The 22,362-nt window shown below is 29.7% G+C and overlaps 1 protein-coding gene across 1 annotated transcript in view; it reads right to left on the bottom strand.

The window, feature by feature from the left end:
- RIMS2 (regulating synaptic membrane exocytosis 2) overlaps positions 1–22,362 on the bottom strand; it is a 631,678-nt gene that overhangs the window by 169,814 nt on the left and 439,502 nt on the right. Inside the window, 1 exon segment of the mRNA XM_079106841.1 lies at positions 12,327–12,416. Coding sequence (XP_078962967.1) covers positions 12,327–12,416 — 90 coding nt within the window.

Genomic DNA, 22,362 nt, shown 5'->3' with positions numbered 1-22,362 from the left:
GGCTTTTTGAGATTGGCTTATCTCACTTAGCATACTCTCCAATTTCATCCATTTTGCTGCTTCAAAATATGTGATCAACTTCATTCCTCCATTTATTCTGTAGAACTGCATTGCAGTGAATGTACTTGGACCTATTATCACAATTGCAGGTATTATAATTGTAGTTTAAAACATAAAACGTACACTTTGACCTTATTTAATAAGGACATTATTAGACTTATAAAATTATTTTTCTATCATATTTTGGGTGTAACTAATAGGTGGCTTTTTTTTTTTTTTGCGGTATTGGGGATTGAACTCAGGGCCTTGTGCTTGCAAGACAAGCACTCTACCAGTTGAGCTCTCTCCCCAGCCCTAGGTGGTACTGATAAAGAAAAATAACTTACATATTCTTTAGAGATGTGATAGAAATTATCTTTCATTGGTTAAATACTCCAGTTTTTGAAAAGCCTTAACTTCATCTTTCTTTTATGATGTAAGTGAAATTCATTCTGAACTGCTTTAACAAAATTTACTGCTTTCGCTTCTAAAAAATCATTTCTTTTTTTCTTAACCTCTTATTACCTTCTTTGTTATGCTCTTTTATTTTCTTTGGAGCAGAATGCGTTAGTCTTCATTTATCTCTGAGCTTAAGTGAGTTTGTGGAATCCTAAACACAATGCTGGTATACAGACCAAGTCCCCATTTTCAGTATTGGGGTCTGCAACAGAAATTCAGAAAGCTCAGACTTCAGCATCCCCAGAACAGGAGGAAAAGAGGTGTTAGATTTGTAGCTACGACTATACGATTTATATCAAGAAAGATTTGAAATAACATTAACAATAAAAGGTAATTTATAACGATATTTGAAAACAATGAAACAGTTCCTTTCTTCCATAAATTCAACCTCTTCACTTATCCTAGATACAGCTTAACTTTTTATAAGGAAAGCTGTTTTCATTATTAATCCTCTCCTCTGCAGATCATTTAAACTCCTTCACTCAAGTCTGTTCACTCTGCCTTTATTCCTATCATGAAGTTTCCTTTATAAACCTCTAAGTTGAACATATGAATTTTCTTCCCTCTCGAACTTAGCTTATATTCCTTTTTCTTTATAGTGCCACTAAATCACACAGTTCATTCCATCCTTTCCCCAGCACTCATTCTTTTCTTAACATTTTCCAACCTATACTGTGAATCCTATCTATCCTGAGCTTCTTTCCCCAACACTTTCTGCATTGCTTAGAAACATTCTAGGTCAATAATTCTATTCTTTGAATTGAAAGGCTATATACATTCTCAGCTTCATCACAGAATATTTCCCTTCTTATCCTAAATGAAAAGTTGACCCTTCAACAAGAATACTAGCTCTCTCAGAAATGCTTTAAGAGAAAGCTGCTCAAAATCCTGTAACATATGTATACACACACACAAAAGTAGCATCCACGTTCTTTTGAGTCTACATTGCTGATTCTACATGTTTACATTTCTAATGTCATGTAAAATCTACTTCTTTTATGTTCATACCATATATTCCCTTAATTATATCACCTATATCTAAGGCAATTCTCCCATCCATTTTCTACCAGTCTTAGGCACCCAGTGACTTCAATCCCTGTATTAAAATTCTGCATCAAAGTTTGTTGCTTTCTTTGTCTTCCCAAACTATAATACATGTTCCATCACAGAAACCCACTCCCCAGATAAAACTTTCTATCTTTATACCATTTAGAAATGTTTGATCTCTGATAATTGTAAACATCATTAAATCATGATAACATAAACTTGAAATCATTTTCATATTCTTGGTAAACACCCTTGCCCATCTCCCATGTAGCTACTCTTAACTGTATAAATTTTCACACCAGCATAAAGCCTGGTTTGCGATCATTATTCTCTCTTATTTATTTTCATTGTTTTCCATCTCCCTTCCCTTCCTTCCTCAATTTGATTTACATCTCTAACAACTTAACTGAAACCAATCATGCAAAGATCATTAATAATTACTTTTTATCATTTATCAACTTATTTGTCTTTCTCTAGAATTTGGTTCCATTGATAGTACCCCTTCCTGAATTACTCTTTTTTCTTGAATTTTCCACTTTTGTGGATATCTTACTATCTTTAAAATATTCTTTTCAACAGTTTTCTGGATTTTATTCTTTCACCCGCTTCTTAAGTGTAATTAAATACTGGTGATCCCCAAATTTTGATTCTTGGCTTGCTTCTTATTCTTCGTATGTTACTAACAATTCCATTTAATTCAATGGCATCATTTAAATGAGGAATGTCTGTAATCCAAACTTCTCTCCTGAGTTTCAGTTTCCTACATCCAAAGAATATTATTAGATCTTTATACCTGAATATTGCAATGAACTTTAAACTCAACCCATCTCCACAATGAACTCTATCTTTCCCCAAAATTTGTACAACTCATGTTCCCTATCAAATTGTGCCACCATCTATCCAAACATCCCAATCACCTGAGATTACTTTATACATCCTCTTCCCACATCAATAATGTCCACTCAACAACTGACTTGTAGATTCCACATTGTTAAATAAGTTCTCATGTACTGATTGCTTCTACTGATAAGCTTAATTTAACAGACTATCCCTTAATTGATATATTGCAATGTCAGCATAAATAATTTGTGTTTATATCACTCGTCCTTCTTTTACGTAGCTGTCAAAGTAATCTTTCTAAAAGTAAATATCTAACTTTATTCTTCCATTGCTTTTCATGGATCAATACCCTACACAATCTTCATAAGTCCTATCCCTGCTTTCTTTTGCCCAAACTTATTTGAGGCATTTGGCTATATTGCTTTCTTTGCCTGAAATGTTGTCTACACAAGATACCAACATTTTTTAGTTTTTAATATTCAACTCTATGGTCATATTTTATATGAAGTCTTTCTTGAACTAACATCCATTTTTCCTAAGGGGAAATAATTTTACTTTATTTTGGAATTTCACTGTATTCTACACAGGGGGAATTGTTGCATAGTACATATAATTAATTATTGCCTGTATTTCTTGGACACACACCATAAGGATTGGGAGCTGTTTTGTTCATCCTGTTATTTCAGCTCCTAGAACAGTACCATATAGCATGCATTGAATAAATGAGGTTGAATGAATACTTGAATTTCAGCTTAGGTGTTACCACCTCCATGAATCCTTTTCTGTCCATTTTAAAACAGATTTTATTTGACTTTTTAGCTTTGTAGGATATGTTGTCAGAATCATCCATACTGGCACATAAACATAGCATATTACCCACATCTTTTAATTCCTCAGTGATACTGATAACTACTTTGGTTCTTTGGTTTCTTCCATGGACTACAACATTGCTGACTTGAAAGCAAGAAAAAAAAAATTCTGTGACTGAAGAAAACTGAAAAACCTAGCAAATAAAGAAAAAAATTTCTTCAAAATATTAGTGGGCAATGTTAGTATGATTGATTCAAATTAATAATACAACCCAAAATCAAAGATAAAATAGAATTATGTAAAAAGAAGCTGACAACAAGTTTTAATGCTAAAATAACCTTGAAAATAAATTGTGATTAATTTATTATTAATTTAATATAGCTGACTTTCATAAACAATGCATAAATATATATGTATATATATTATATCTGCAATAATCTGGTTACAAAAAAATTATATACATACATATTACAAAAAATTACTTATTTTACTTCTATGCATCCAATTGGAACAGCAGTTGTTAAAAGTTGAGTATATAAATACCTTAAAAAGCCTGCAAAATATAACATTTTCTGATATTAGAGAATGAAAAATTATGAAATGAGTAAAAAATGGTAAAAAAAATTCTAGGACAAGTTAGATAAATGGAAACATAACAAAGAAAAGCAGTAGAAGAGACAGACCTGCATATCTTCTCCTTGTGGAGTCCACTTCTTCTGTGATCACATCATGTAATGGACAGACATAGACAAAGGAGATGGGTGTGAGTGGATGTACTCAAAAGGTAAAAGTGATACTGAAGGAAAGGACCCAAATCATTTTGAGAAAGAATCCTGTGCATAGGTTGTAGGAAAGATTTAATCAAATACATACCACACACACAAAAAGAATTATGTAAGGCTTGTTGGCAAATTAGTTAAGCTACTACAGGTAAGCAGAATCAGAAAAATAAAGTTAGTTCATAAAGAGTTATCCAAAAGATCACAGTTATTTATGTACAGCCATTCTTGAACACTGATGCTGAAGAAAGATACCATTAGTAAAACCAATGTTAGTTGTATGACCACATTTTTAAGACATTACTAAGTTCATTTAAAATATGTGGAAATGCTTTTAGATTTTTAGTTATCTGATGAAAAGAATTTGAGTCATCATCAAAAGTAGCAGTCAAAATAGTTCAAAAATAGTTTTAACAGATACTTATGCTTATTAAGTTTCCCAAATAAAACAGTGTGCACATGAAAATAAAGTATGGCCACCTGGACAATTTTCATTAATAACATCAATACAATAAAGTATTATCTTAAAAATACTATGAAATAATAAATACAATACAAATAATTATGAGAAGAGTTGCTGAACCATATGGTTTTATTTTATCATTATATATTCAAATTAACCTTCAATTTAGACAAAGTGCCTTTAATCAGATTTCCTTTTAATTCTGAAATATTTAGGATATTCTTGCAAAGACCACATTATATATCACCAATGTTTCTATTAAAATGTACCCATCCAAACTCAATATCTACTAGAATAGGACAGAGCACCTTTTTGGAAACACTTTTTCCCCCATTGCTAGTGAAGAAGTTCAAAAAGTATTTTATTTAGTAACTTGAAGCAAGAAAAAATATCTGCAACTGAAGAAAACTGAAAAACCTAGCAAACAAAGAAAAAAATCCTTCAAAATATTAGTGGATAATGTTAGTATGATTGAGTCAAATTAATAATACAACACAAAACCAAAACACTTCCTGTTTTAATTACCCACTTAGCTTTGAAACTTATATTACAAAATTCTTAAGTCAAATAACAGTCAATTCTGCAATAGTTGTATCATGATTTTTGAGCAATTTATGGAAAAATATGCTGGAATATCAATGTATTGAAATTACAACTCCTGAGAGAATTAGTTCCTATAACAAATTTATCTTTTATGAATAGTGAGAAAAGAAAGACTTTCCAATTTTAAAATACAGTTAAGATGATTCAAACTTTTCTCCTTAAAAATAAGAGAAGTCCTCGCATAAACTATAGAAAATTGGAAAATGAATGACACATTTTGAAACTAAACAATATTCTTTTATTATTTCATAAGCACATTTTTCAACTACTCAAAAATCAGACGCCCATCACAACTGTATTCCAAATTGGAAGTTACTAATAGGATTGACCACTAGGAAAACAAAACAAATGAAAACTTTGTATCCTCCTGAAATATATTCATACACATTAAAATGACATATGCTGTATGTTTCCCAGTCCCCCCATTTCTTAAAGATGACAGAATTATCAATGTTATATTAACTAAGGACAACATTGATTAGTATCATATCTTGCTTATGGTTTACATATAATATTTCTCTAACTACACACTTACCATTCTACTAAAATAGTTAACCTCACATGTTAAAATAAAATTGGTATGAATTGGATAAAATAATTGTTTACATACACTCCATTACTAAGAAAATATTATAATTTTTTTCAGAAAACATATAAAGTCCACAAATAAAAGAAGCTTCTTTCTCCATCAAGTGTTTCCCTGTATCTTGGATTATTTTATATAGCATTGACATAATAATTTTCATCATATAAAGATTAAAAACATTAAATTCTTCTCAACTCCTCATTATAGTGAAAAACGGAAGCAGGTAGAGTTCAAGTGTTACCCAATGTCAAAAAACAAGTTCAGTGGTAGAACCAGAAATAGAACAGAGGTTTCCTGATTACCCAAATTTTTTTTAAAACAAGATGCTATATGACCCAATAAAAATATATGAAATAAAAAGTCAAACAAGTAAAAAACAAACAAAAATCCCCTCATGGTGTCACTTGAACTGGACATTTATTATATAGCCTCTAATTAGAAACATTTTTAAAAAGAGGTATATGAAATGGCCAGTCAAGTAATCCACCAATGCTTTCATTGTTGTAAGGAATATGGTTAACACTTATCCCAGAACCAATAATTAAAAACAATTTTTAGAAAATAATACAAAATTATTATTATTCATAATGGGTGAAAATAAAATATCTTGAACATGAACAAACTAATAATTAGAAGTATAGATTAAATATTTCCCCATTGTTTATGTGAATATGATGTATTAATAAACAGATCATAACTAAGCTTGTGAAAAATACCTTTACCAGATAGAATGTTCATGTAAATAATAATAATCTCAATATATAACTATAGTTACAGCAAATATAAGTATTTGGGGGGCTTTCTGGCCTTTTTTGTGGTTACAGTTTTATTATGTACTGTTTGTAATAAAATAACTCCTCATTTTAAAGAAGAAACAATGAGCTCATTTCAGCAATTGTGGTTTATGTGAAAACAGCAATGAGCTATACTTATTTTGAATATAGTATTGTAATGAATAGCAGACTTCAGTGAACTTTGAAAGAAGATAAGAGTATCCCTTCCACACTTCCCATCTCCATACCTTTCCTTTAATCCTTACTATGCCACAGTCAGATATGCTTTTCAGTGCTGTTAATGACAATTTGAAAGAGAACTCTTCTTTCTTTTAACCAATAACCAGTTACAGCCTCCTCTATCCAATAAACCAGACTCTTCATTTAACCATGCATTACTAGGTAAGAGTGATTAAGGATAGTAGTATTCTTTCTCTTAGGTGTCCATCACTACCACAAATATGGCTGAATCTTTATTTTAGACTTAGCAAACATAAGGAGAATGCAGCAGGTTCTTTGTTCATTATGTCATATGAAATAAAAAAATTTTTCTCAAATCACAATGAAATAAAATATTTACAGAACTACCAGGCATGGTGGCAAATAATCCTAACAATTCAGGAGGTTAAGACTGAAGGATTCCAAGATTGAGGTCAGCCTCAGCAAGTTGGTGAGATTCTGTCTCAAAATAAGAAAGTAAAAAGGGCTGGGGACATAGTTCAGTGGTAAAGAGCTCCTGTGTTCAACCCCCAAACCAAAGAAATAAAAATATTTATAAAATACAATGAGTAGGGGCTGGAGTTGTGGCTCAGTGGTGGAGTGCTTGCCTGGCATGTGTGAGGCCCTGGGTTCGATACTCAGCACCACATATAAATAAATAAAACAAAAAGATCCATTGAAAACTAAAAAATATTTTTTTTGAAATACAATGAGTAACTCATAAGCACTATTTCATTACTTATGTTAAATTAGTTTTCAAAAATATTTTGAATTTTAATGCAATATCAACTTGCAAACTATAAAAAGTAATTTTTTTTTGTAGCTGTCAGTGGATCTTTTTTATTTTATTTATTTATGTGAGGTGCTGAGTAGTGAACCCAGGGCCTCACAGTGCCAGGCAAGCACTCTCATTTGACACACTGAGCCACAACTTCAGCCTCAAGGACTGGTTTTTAATAAAGCAAAATACTATAATGCAAACATGTATGTTCACACACAAACACTCTTTCTCTATACAGATATCTATATTTTGTTTTTAAATTTAATTTGTTTATGTAAAATTCCTAAGCATAAAAAGTATGGTATGGAGAATAAATATAGTGTCAGCTGTTGTGTAAAATTTTGTGTAAACCAAAAATTCTTCCCTTTCCAATATAATGGTGTAACTATTATCATATTTCAAATAAATTATATTATCTCAAGTTCAAACAAATGATAATCTGCAATCGACTTTACATAAATAGGCAATACATGGGTGCCTGTTTATTCATGAGTGTAGTTTTCACCAATGGTATGTGATACCTATTTGAAACTTTTTTGCTAATTTAATGTTCCCACCTATCACCATTTACAATAGGCATATTCTTAGACCTATTACCAAATTTAATTGTGCTCGAGTTGACATTTATCCTATGGAAGGAAGCAAACATGTTCAAATATTTCTAACACAATGACACAGAAGTCTGAAGATTTTAAGGAAAAAAAAACACTTTCACATAACTATAAGTTAACAACAGTATGAGAATTTATTATAGGTCATAGAGATTAAGATTTTTTTTTTTTTTTTTTTTTGAGATTGGGGAGCTACTTTTCAAAAGAAATCCTAGGTAAACATGTACTTAGGAGGGTCTCATTGATACAAAGATAAGGATAGAGCATTTTTAGATTTCCATATCTGCACTACATCCTGGAATCAGCCCCTCATGGATAAAGAGGGAAGACGATACTTACTTCTGAGGGTCTAAGTAGCATTTAACTCCAAAATTTCATAAGCTGATTTATTTTCTAAAACATTTACTTAATTTTTCTTACATCAATTTTTCCCATTAAGAACAACATATACTCACTCTGTAATAATCCAAGAATAATTAGATAAAATTCTTCCCTTCTTACCTAATAATGACTAGGAATACAATCCAGACTGGATGGATTAAACTAGTATCAAATTAGAACACCAGTTTAGAATAATGCTTTGGAATGAAATAAACTGTACCTGCTTATAAGAAATCCCAAATATTCAAGAATAAAAGGAAACAAAAGTGTAAGATATGAAAATATTCCAGAAAATTAGTATGTATAAAATTAACTAATGAAACACTTTGCTAAATATTTATTTTCCTTAAAATAAATTTTATAAAACATGATCCAAGTTAAAATTATGTAAAGAAAAAAATCTCCACCTTCACTATGATTATTTACTATTTTTACTGATGGAAATGGCTGAATTTCTGCATATTGTATCAATTAACAATGTAGATATCAAAGTAGGAGCTATCATTATAAATTCCTTAAAAAATACAATATGAAAATGTCCACATAGGAAAAAATTAAAGATTAATACATTAATTAAATAACACAATGCTAAAACTAGAGACATAGGCACAAGTTAAGATATTATAAAGTAGTAAAACATAACTTGTTACTTCGATTATTTTCAATAAACAAAATATATAATCACATCAGACCCCAACAAAGTGTTTCATTTCCCTGACTTTTACAACACACACACATACACAAACTTATTTTCAGATATGATAAAACAAATTAAGAGAACTATCATGGTTTCAGAGTAATACAATAATGGTGGGTAAGTCAATTCAAGATTTTCCTAGATGTAACATTTGTCCTTACACTTAGAAAATGAATCAAGGATGACAGTCCTCATGACTAGTAACAAATAATCATCAAACATATTGGAAATCCAAGATCTGTCTATCCCAGAGTTTCTCATTTTGGGGAATTTATAATTTTTTAAATTTCAAAACATGCATTAAACCTGGAGGACTTATCATTTAAGTTAACTTTCCTAGCAGACTTTTTGTATAATAAGCAAAATATGAGGTTAAAATATTTTATGTTCTTTTCTCATATACCTTTCTACTTACTTTAAACAGATAATCTCATAAAACAAAAATAATGAAATTCAAAAGCACTGTATTATTAAAGACCATAACATTGCTGTCTGGAATCAAATTGTTTGTATTAGAAATAAACAACACATTATCCTTACTTAAGCATCATTGATTTATATTAAGAATGTTTATTAACATTGAAGTCTAAAAGGAATCTAATCCACATTCTATGAGGAACAGAGAAAGATGAAGATTAATCATCATTCATACATTGTGAGATATAAAATCATATGTAGAATTTTTGTGTTTCATGCTCACAACAAAGACATTAATATAGTGAATAGCATCATACTTCCCAAAGACCTTCATTCATACAGCTATCCATTAAGTTACAGACTATCTCTCTTGCTGCTAATCTTCTCAAGACATCCTAATTCAGAAATGCTGATTTTTATCTACAAAAAAGCAGGTACTCATCCATGCTATGTAAAATCCATCCAAATATTTAACTCATTCTCTAGTCTGCATCTTGCCATTTAGTTCTCAGTTCTATAGCCTTACGCTTATAGTAAAAATTTTAACCAAAATATTACTTTTATTGTTAGCATACTTCCTAGCAATGTCCAAACTCCAAGTTATTATAAATTATTCTTGCAAAAAATTTCATAGGAAGAAATAAAAAATGAAAACAAACATGCTATTGAAATATAACCAACTTTCCATCTCAGGTTTAGATTCAAGTCCTTGCCAACTTTTTCTAAAGCCATGACTTTACAATGAACTTCTGATAAGGAATCTTTGTCAATTTATAAAATCTCTTAGATTTGAGTGAGAACATAAAAATGACGTATTAGGTACTGCTCACAATTCATATGTTAGTAATATTAAAGATGTACTTAAATATAAAATAAATGACTCCAAACATCTTTTATAAAGTTCAGGCTCATAAACATGTTGTTTAAATGCAATCAGCCCCACTTGAAGTCCATTACTTTTCTCCAATTTTATGACTCCAAAGTGTCAATAATTAAAAATATTCTCTATATAACTTATTTTCCTTTAGCAATAAACAAAAAATATGAAACATTAAATTTTAACATTCATTTTACTACTTTAGTATAGTTTATACTTACTTGTGACATTTTAAATTTGAATTTAAGGACCAATTTTCCTAGTATACAGGAAAACACACAATTGCCAAAATAGAAAAATCTACAATTTAAACTATAATATTAAGGCACTCTAATTTTCATCTACTGTATACATAGGTTGAACTCAATTAGAAAGATTAACTGATAAAAATAAACCTATGGTATGTGAGAATAAAAAATAAAGTAGATCTTTAAAATTTTGCATTTGTGAGATTTAAAAAAAATTTAGCCAAACATTGCATTGTTCCATGATTTTTATATACAAATGTAGATATATATGTGGCCACAAACACACTAATGTATTAGATATGATGTCGAACAAGACAAAAAATCATAAGTTATAGTCTATGACTAAGGGTAACCCATATCACACAATAATATAGCAAGGAGAGATTTTTACAACAATATTTTAATTATATAAATCATATCATAAAGTATCAATTTCTATTTATTTTGTTTATTTTTAAAAATTTCCTTAAATATATTAAACCAAGTATGATTTTTCAAATTAACTAATTCTTATAAGTCTCGTAAATATTTAAATTTCCAACGTGAACTGAAGTTTATTACATTTTCAATATGTACTGTTTACTAAAAGAGAATTCATGGACTGTCATTTGGGCTTTGCCATCTTTCCTTGCTCTACAGACAGGTGATATAACGTGGTAATTTTTTTCAAAGCCCTCTATTTTCCTTAGTAGCACTTATCACAATTATAATAGCTTAGTAACTATTTTTAAATTTCCCTATTTGTCAGATATAGTCTCTAAGAGGACAATTGCTTTGTCTGTGTTATCTACCCCAATAATTCACTGCCAACTGTGATCCCTCAAAAACAAAAGGATGACAATGAATACTTCCAAATGAATCTATAGACATCTTTAAAATACAGGTTTTAGAGTTCTAAGACAAAATGAATCACTACATAAAAATACATTAGCACTGTTACTATAGACAGCCATTTTTAATAATGATATAATTAGTAAAACTCCATTTGAATTTTAATATTTTTAAAAAAATTTTTGTTACTCTCATCTAATTACTTATTAAAAGTAGTACTGATTATTAAGTTGGTTGATCTCTGCAAACTTTCATTTCTTTCCTATTCCTCCTCCTTTTAACAACTGTTGTTTTCTTCTACATAGTTAATCAAATCTCTCCAAAAAAGAAAAGAGTGAATAAAACAAAACACTTTATTTCAATTCACTAACAGAATTAATGGTTTGAAGAGACTTAATGCATTCACAAAGTATGCCATTCCTTTCCCTTGTTGGTAGTAGTTCTGGCTCCAAAAGTTGTAAATAAATAATTATCAATATGCAATATTATTTTAAAAATTGGAATGGCATATAAAGATATACCGTAAATCATACATTGAGCTTTTCTATAGTACTTTCTAGGGAAGCTCCATTAAGGTACAAATATATGAAGCACATAATCATTTGTGCTTACATTAATCATCTTTTCCCCAAGGCACTAATCTTAATAATAATAATCATGTTTTCCCCAAAATATATACAAGTAGTGTTCTAAACAAGTCTTGAAATACAATATTTACGACTCTAATCTACATGGGATCCACACACTATAAAGTTCACACCAAAATGAGAAAAATGAGGTACAACAAGGACACACACATTTGAAAAGCATGAAATGCAATGTTTATAGTCTCATGCTTTCATGTGGTTTCCAAACCCTGACAAACCTGGCTCAGATTGGTGTTTCTTTTTCGGCAATGGTGTGTCATCACTTATTGTACCATTCACCTTTTTCTGCTGGTCTTCCCATGTAACTTCTAGTATAAATCAAAAAAAAGGTAATCAGAGCTTGTAAGAAACAGTAGATAATGTGCATACAAGAACCTAAAAACACATCAGGGATTGAAAATATTTTTAAAAATATTTTTCCTAAATTCTCACATATATTATGTAATATGTAAACATTTTAAATATAAGAATGTAATATAATTTGAAATATTTTTATAGATTTCAAAATACAAAAAACTAAAATTTATTTTTGGTGAATTTAAAAGTCTCTTTTCATTAAAATGAATGGGGCCAAGGTAGGGCGAAATGACAACTAATGATAAGTAAAATGGTTTGACAGAGTTCTTGTCTGTGATATTAAACAATACTAATTTATTTTAGAAATAAACATTTTATTAAGTATCATTTTATTGTGGTGAAATGAAGTGTTTATATGTAATTAGAGATTTTTGTGCACATCCAGAGAGAATTTGTGAATACACATGCATATATAAGAAAAAATGACTATTTTACTACTATATTTGGAATCTTCATTAAGTGACAAAATTATATATACTATGAAATATTTCAGTAAAAACCTTGATAAAGGAAGACAAAAATATTTAGGAGTAAGAGCTTGGTTGAATATGAGATGCCAAACTTATCCAAGACTATCTAGAATTATTTCTAGTGTGTCATAACATTCATTCATGCAACAAATATGTATTCAGCATCTACTATAATCCAGGCACATCTAGATACAATAGAACAGCAACAAAATAGGAAAGAATCCATATTTTCATAAAGCTTATATTTTAGTGGGAAGGATAGAGCTTATTAACTAGGCAAATAAGTAAAATATATTGTGACTTACATATTGATAAATGCTAAAAAGACAATCATGAGGTAGATAATAGGTAAATGAAATGTCCAAGAGATGATGACATTTGGGATAGGCCAGTAGGGAAGTCCTCTTCAAAAAGGCACCTTTTGAGTAAAGCATTTAAGGATATAAGGGGAGGACATTCCAGGTAAGAATAAGCAAGTATAAATGCCCAGAGGTAGAAGCATGTCTGACATGTTCCAGAAAACCATCACTGTGGATGGAGCAGAGTTAACAAAGGACAGAGTAGTAGAAAATGAGATTAAAGCAGTAATGGAGATGAGAAGTGTACTAGTACAGCTCATGTAGTGGCTTGGTGGATGCATATTAAAAGATTGGCCATCATGTCATCTTATTCTCATAGTAGCAATCATAAACAATTACACTTCTTACCACTTTCTTTTCTTTTTATTCACAATTCGAAAGCTATACTATAAGAAGACTACTACAATGTACATTCTAATTCCCACACAGTTTCACTATCTCACACATGGTGCCCTGGAAATAATCTATCCTTAACCATAAATGGTAGAACACAAACATTTCATAATATTAAGTTAAGCAAAACATTACTGGGAAGATAAAATCACTGTCAAAAATGGGAAAAATATCTCAATTGCAATATCAAATGTGATTCTGAATACATTACTTTTTTTTATTAGATTACTTATACTGTCAGATTGGACTGTGTTAATTATAAGCATTTTCCAATTCCTTAACCTGAAATAAATGCTATTAATAATATGATACTATATTCTGGTACGAGATAAATCATGTACTGCAAGGAAATAAACTTCTTGCTTTAGGAGTATTAAAGTTACACTTAGGTGGTCAGTTACTCCCTGATTTTCCAACCAGCAAAAAAATCTGATAAAGATACAACACAGGATTTCCAAATGATAAGCAATCTAGATGAAGATGCTATATTTCAATCCACTGCTAGTGAGAACAAAAATTTTAAAATTTTTTAAAAATGTAAAAAGATTTCTGATTAATTCTAAGACATGAGTTAAGTCGTCTTTAGCTATAAGAATAAGGAAACCTTTTACATTGTGGAAACATAAAAGCCAACAGACTAGTCTTTGAAAAATAAACTTTACTTACTAGTGGAAAAATAAACATTAATAAGAAAGTATTTATTAATTTTGCATGACTTAATTAGAAAGTATTGATTTTGAATGACTTGTATTTTTTATTATCTATCAATAAACAACATGAAAGATTTTACAAGCATCAGAGTTGCATCTAAAAACAAATACTACAGTTATCATTTTAAATGTTCACCATTTGATAACCTTTTGATGTCCCAAAACATAGAAGACATGCTACCCTTGGAGCAAGACTGAGTGTGTAGAAGTAGAATTTGTTTTGAAAATCTGTAAATTGACAGTATTTTTTGAAGTCTGGAGAAAAAAAAAAATCTAAAAAAAAAATCTTAAAACATAACATACTTACATACTTAATTCGCTCTCTCTATTCTCTCTCTCTCTCTCTCTCTCTCTCTCTCTCTCTCTCTCTCTCTCTCTCTCTCTCTTCTCTCTCTTTTCCCCAGTACTAGGAATGGAACCCAGGACCTCATGCATGCTAGGTAGGCACTCTATCACTGAGCTATATCTTCAGGCACCAGAGTTAACTTTTAAACACTTTTGAGTTGATATTTTATTTGAAAATAGTTTGTAGAGTCAGTTTTGTTGACAGAATGAAATTAGCAAATATTTGTTGAAAAACTATGAAATGTCAATGAGAAAAATTACAATAACTATAATATTTATAAAGACCAACCAATACAACAATGAAAAAACTAAATCAAGTCTATCAATAACTGATGGAAGAGGTATTCATATGTTACTAAATGGAGTAAGGAAAGGTGGCTTTTAGAACTTACAAAACTTGCCTAAAGTCATACACCTCTGAGGTATGGCCTCTGCATTTTGTTATAATTGATATGAGAAAGCTAGTTCTGAAATATCTGTAAGGTTATTCCACTTCTAAAATTACAGAGTTGCTCTACTTCTTACCCTTCTAGTTGATTAGTCAAAACAAATGCTGTGGAAGAGTATAAATAATGGAGCTGATAAAATTGAGATCTTGAGAGTTCAGAAGATTTCTCAAGAGTTTGAAACGCAGCTATTATTAAACTCTACATTGAAATTCAAGTGTTTATTTTAAAACAAAATTAAGGTCATAAAAAGAACAGAATTGACTATAACTCATTAATTCAACTCTCAAAAAAAATGCTAAGGTATCCATACCAAGCCCTCTTGGAATTTATAATCTATAAAATTATATAAAACATTTAAAGTCATTAAAAGCAAACAAGTTTGCTACCAGGAAAATGTTCAAATTGTCTGAAAGTTGTTTTAGCAACATTAAACAAAAATGGCAAAAATTCTGAGCTTGCAACACCTTAAATAGTCCTTTGTACTAAAGGACCTTTATGATCATTATTGAAAACTAAAATCTTGTCAATTTTAAATAGTAAAGACCTCAATATTGAAATTTAAGTAGACAGCTAGCCCATGATATTGTATTCTTACTACCAAAAATAAAAAGTGAAAATCAGAGACATAGAATTCTGTTGATAACTATTGTTTTGTAAGAGTATGTATCAGTTGCTTTGCTGAAAACTAGGAACCATTTGAGTAGAAAAAAAATGTTTCTTCTAATAAGATAATTTTTTAACCAAAATTCTTGTTGAATATTTAAAAATATCGTTCATCAAATATTTAGTTGTGAACCTAAGTTTCTTAAATGTCATGATTAAATTGATGTGTAATGAAACTTATTTTTAAAATTCAATAAAATACATAAGAACAATTTTTACAATTTGAAGTTCCTAAACAATCACTATATTTATCTAATCACTAAATTCACAGTTGGAAAATCTTGATGATTGATTTAATAATTATTAGATAATTTGAAGAGTATATTCATGAAGACTTAACTATGGTGTGGTTTTTATGAGATATTTAAGGAATCTGTATGTGTAAAAGTAACTGTATTCCAGCTAAGTTTCATCACACCAGGTAGTCAATCTTATATTAAAACTATGACTTAAAGAGCACAAATTCCTATATTAGCAAGATTATATTTGTATGAGATATGTTCCAATGTGCTTTAATATATAGCATCACATTTGACCTTATAAACCACAAAAGACCTTCTATCACCGAGTTTCTACAGATAAGAAAAAAAAGAGCTGATTTATAAGAACAGAATAGTTATCCTAGTTAATGATTCACACACATTACCTTACTGGATACAAAGCAGCATATTAGGAATGGAAAAAAATGCACTGACTTCCCTTTCTCAGAAAACCAACTTGGGTTAAAAGTCTAGAGTCAGAGAGTTAGTACACTATAAAAACAGGCCCCAAGCCCAAAGTTTAAAAACCCATACTCTTTTTCATACCACATCACATTATAAGATTAAATGGCTTTCATCAAAGAAAACATGACTAGACATGTATTTAGGAAATCAACAATGAAACAGACTTGAACAAAGGTTGAAGTTTGCAGAGTAAGAAGCAGAAGAAGAAACTTAAAAAGAAAAAGGAAAATAATTTAGAAAATAACTGTTTTAAGTACTGAAATGCCACAATTGATTCATTTAGGCTTGGGAATGATGAATTGATAGAGAAATCTTAAATGCTCTCTTCCTCTTTATTCTAGCCTCTCCTCTACTTCAGGCCACCAACTATTGGACTACTGAAATGCCACAAATGGTCACATGTCTTCATTCCCTTCTCTTACAAGTCCATCCTGCTCACTGTCACCAGGTTACTTTTACATAATAGACTCGTATACAATTCCTAGAATGCCTACAAATATGAGCATCCTTCACGATGAGCATCAAAATTACTGCTTTGCTTCCTTTGTAAACTGCTTTTTCTGTTTGTTTTTTTGCTTGTGTTTTTTTTGTTTGTTTCTCCACTCCCCTCTCCTCCACTCCCTTCCCTCCTTTCCCTTCCCTTCCTCCCTCCCTCCCAACATCTTTTCCTTTCCTTTCTTTCTTATTTATAAAGTTATCTATATCCAAAATAATGTAGGTCAATACACATTGAAAATTATCCATTAGAGGAACAAAATATTTTTCTATCCATCCCATTGGGTTTCTTTAGGGATATGACTTTTTAATAGGTAAGGTTTAATACATAATACTGACAGTGAACTAATTACTGACAGCCAATTAGGTTTATTTGCTAACTTTTCAAAGCCAATCAATATTAACAAATAAAATAACAACATAAACAATGAATTAGAAACAAAGATATTTGAGACATTAGATTTTATCAGCCATATCTTCAAAAACACTTATTCTCTATTAAAATCCTTACAGGATATTTTATTTTACAGACGAAGAAACAGAGACCCAGAGAAATTAAAGACAAAGATCACAAATTTAGAAGGAGATGAGCTTAAAACCAAAGCATCTGTCTCCTATTGGAGTCCTTTATACACTATGAAATTTGAAAAGCTCCCAGTAGATTAAAAAGTTCATGCTAACTTTAAGAAAAGTACTCTAACTATGCATATCATTTTACAAATGTATTGAAATGTGTAAGTAAATTGCATGAATGTATTAGTGAACTATAAAATAACTTACACCACAATACAATTCTACTTATTTCCATTTGGTACTGTTTCTTAAGAAAGTTTGATCAAGAATAGCACCAAGATTAGTTATTTCCTAAAGAACTACAAAACTATATATATAAATATGTATATTTCAAACATGATAATATATATAATAGTTGGTTTAGAACAATGATCACAATAAAGTTTAATTTGATTTTAAGTCTAAAATTGATGTTTTTAGATTATGTGCTGAAAATGCAAAATTACAGACTGTACTAAGAAATTATAGTAATAATACTTAACACTTTACATTACTTATTAGGTGACAAGTATTGTTCTAAGCAATTTAAATATATCAAATTATTTCAAAAGAACATTTATAACATACCCACATGGTAAGTAACATTGCTTAGAATGGATAGAGTTTGCTATTATCACCCTTCCAAGGTACTTAGTACTCTACCACATCTTTGAGCATCCCTCTTCCCACAACTTGATTTTCTCTATTCAGTTACTTCCCATGAAGTTTTGTAGGTAATAAAAGCTCCTGCTCCAGGAATATTTACATTTCAGTGTTCTACAAAGCTAAGAGCTTTGTATTATTAAAATTAGCTATTAGAGAATAGCAGAATATGAAGTACTATGACAGATAATGGGAAAAATATTTTGGGTGGACAACCTACCCAAAACCCCTTAAAACTTAACTCCCCTCTAAAAAGGTAACTGTGAATATGTACATTATTACACAGTACAGAATAATTTTATCAGGTATATTTAGTCATTATACTATTGCTCTTTTATTCTTGAGAGCTCTCCAGAGAAAGGAACATGTCTTATTCATCCTTAATCCACAGTGACTGCCTAGACAGCAGATATTGGTCAAATTGAACTAAATCTTTAGCTAATGTCTAACATAAAATAAATGGTTGAAGTCCATGCAAGAAAAACACCATCCATCTCAAGGGGCATGGTATATAATGTATGAGATTAAAAGTCTAAACTAGAGATCTGCTACTATGTGCATTGAAAAAAGTTTATTCCCCAGTACAATTCTGGTCCTTTATCTGTAAATATTATTAAAAGATTTATAAGGTCTCTTCAAATTCAAGTCTTGACTCTGAATCTAGAAGCTAAACCACATAACACTGATAAATACCTTGATGAATTATAAGCAGATGGTTTGGGGCCAAATGCCTCTCCACAGCAAAGTGGTGGACTTGGATTTACCAGATAAAAGGTGAACACAAAGGTTCCCACATATTCTTCATGTGTTCTGTTCTCCTGACCTCTTCTTTCAGTTTTTTTATATATCAAAGAAGTAGACTATTAATAGAGGGTTAACAGAATAGCTTCAACTGACTGATCACATATTTCAATAATTATAGGGCAAAGGTCTTTTCCAAAATTGTACGTGAGTACTCTGAAGCATGATATAAAATAACACTGACTACATTATTGACTCTCTTTGTATTTCAGCTGAAGATAGCATGGTGTGTTAAGTCTACTCCATTCAATGCTTGGCATTTCTAGGAAATGGTTACAGTTGGAATCATAGTTCTCTGTTTTTCACTTTGAATATAAAAGTAGTAGAAGGAATATTGTAGATGCTTCTAGCATTCGTCTCTGGAATTTCTCTGATCCACAAATAAGCTTTAAACTATTCAAAAATAACCTGCCACATAATATTTACACATATACATTACTGTGATATTTAAAATTAACAATAAATACATAGTCACTCTCCCAAAGAAGAGAACAAAAGGAACAAGTAGGTAACTAGACCTCAATTATAGGTAGACAATAAAAAAATGGAAGATTTAACTAAATAAACATGAGGATTAGCATATAAAAATGTACAGAGTTCTCATTTTTCAAATTTTCATTAATTAATTTCTTTCTAGATTCAATTACACCATATATAGGACTGGTATATAGAACCATAGTAATTTTTAATATGTGATTTAAAAAATAAGGTTTATAATGAATGTAGGTAACTGAGGTCCCAATAATCATTGTCAATGTAAACCTTTACATACAAGATCAAATGAAATAATAAGAAAACAGAACAGCCTTAGAGGTGAATGACTTGACGGTATTCTAAGCCAACAAAAACTCAGGAAAACAAGAACCTAAGAGAGAATACAGTTAGTTAAAATCTTTAACCTAGTGACCTCATGTGAAACAGATCTAATCTTAACATGTCCAAATGTTCTTAAACATGAAATGGCATTAAATATGCTTAAAACATTTTGTACCCTACTAACTGAACATTTAGGAAGATATATCAGTCTTTCAGATCATCAATCTACACTTAAATATGTATCAAAATTTTCATTTTAAGTACTAAGCAAAAACAATGGAGATCAAGAAACATAAAATGACATGTGTAAATACACTTTGAAAGCTCATGTAAAGCTTTATTGCTTTTGGAGAATTTGTATTTTACAATATATGATTAATTTTATTTTTTGCTGCATTTCACCCTTTAAATCACATCCTAGCATTGTATTAATGAATAACACTCCCCAGTAAGAAAAGTTATAAATTTATCTTAGTGTTAATTAAATTTTACATGGAACATTGCAGACATTATTTATAAAAGATGAAGTCAGATAAGAATATATTTAAGACTTAAGGTCATTTTGACTTAAGCACAAACCTATTCATATCTTAATTTGACCCAATAACAAGGGTCAAATGTTATGTTATAGAAAATAATGCTAATTTTAAAGTAATATTTTAAAATGCTGACATGTTAAATCAATATGTATAGCTATATTTGATTATCAATTATTATAAAATGTACACAGTCTTATTCTGATAGCATTTAGTTGTGGTAAGTTAAGGAATTAAGTCATCAATAATTATAGGAAAACCAAATCTAAGTGTTAAGAATCAATCATATTTTATTTGCTAGGCAACATATTAATACATATGTATAAAATTGTGAGATCATAAGTATTGTTATTTATTTATGTTCATTATTATTTATGCTCATTGTTGAACTCATAATTATTTCCTTTTCTATTTTAAAATACTTTTAAACATTTCAATTTAAAAATTCCTGAACTGAAAAAATACATTTTGTTTCTCTGAATGCATATTAACATGAACGTCTGTATTTTACTGAGAATCTTCCCATGTAACACAATCAAAAAACAAATCTAATCTTAGAGTCATACATTTCCATAAAATAGGATTGTGTTAGGATCAGTAAGATAAGTCTTGAAGATGAATTTCATATTCCTGAATAAACAAGAATAGTTTTTTTTAACTTGGATAACTTAAACTTGGAATAATAAATATAACTCCTTAATTAAAAAAGGTTTATTCACACACATTACAAATGTTAATACAGAGTGTCTAATATATAGAAAGGCACTATTCACTTCATTTTTAGACTTGCCTTTTTTCCCATTATTAGGTAGGCTTGGTGTTTCTCCCTTATTGTCTTTATAATGTTGAAAACAGACAACAGTGATTAATAATTGAGATCATTAATAACCCAAATAAAAGCCAAGCACATCAAAAGTATGAAATCGCACACTAAAGAAGTAAATCCATGCACTAAAGATGACATGCCACATTAATGAAAACAAGAGTTAAGTATATACTTCCTAGAGAGAGTAGTAAAAACATATATAAGGAACAAGGAGTCATTTCTATATTACAATTATGCTTTTATGTCAATTTAATAATTGACGTAAGACACAGGTTCAACATGTGGATTTATTTAGGGTAAAGTAGACAAAATTAAAGTGATGCTAACTATTGCTTAATTCCCTAAAATAACATCCTAAAACTGAATTTATTGTGGAAGCCAATTCATGAGTAGTGTGAAAGGTTTCAGTATCTGTGAGTACTAGTATAATATACAGAAGAATGAATGAATAGAAAACACTAATTGCCCAGCTAAATAAAAATGGAAACCATTCGTAACAAGATTGCATTAAAATGTCATCCTTATAGCATTCCAGGAAAATGGAACTTGTATGGAATTCTTCCACTTAGAGTACAAGATATTCAGAATGGAGATTGTTATATACTTTTAGAACTACACAACTAAAATTGACTGTTTCCATCATCAGATGTACTCTGATGAATCATTTTTGTCATTGTTATAATACTAAAAAGTTGTTGATAATTAGCAACTGCAACTTACTATGCTTTTAGTAACTTCAGGCTATTCAGAGAATGTATGCATGAAAATATATCTCATGCACAATATGACAATGCTTTCTCACAATAAGAGTGAAAAAAGTACATAATGTACATTCTACTACTCATGAGTAAAAAGTGATCAGTTAAACATTAAAAAAATTTAAAGTTATTCTGCATTATTTAAAGGAAGTTAACTTTTTTTAAAAACCTGGCAGTTTAGACAAGATTAAGATTCAATTGTTTCAAATAAAAATAATAAAATAGATAAATTTATTATTTACTTAAATAATAAAATATATACTGATTACATAATAAAATTTATGCTTTAAAATTCTTTCAGGAACATTCTGGCAAAAAGTAGCAAACATTATGACA

The sequence above is a fragment of the Sciurus vulgaris genome, assembly GCF_902686455.1.
Source record: "Sciurus vulgaris genome assembly, chromosome: 1".
Classification (NCBI taxonomy): domain Eukaryota; kingdom Metazoa; phylum Chordata; class Mammalia; order Rodentia; family Sciuridae; genus Sciurus; species Sciurus vulgaris.
This window is presented reverse-complemented; position numbering and strand designations above follow the sequence as displayed.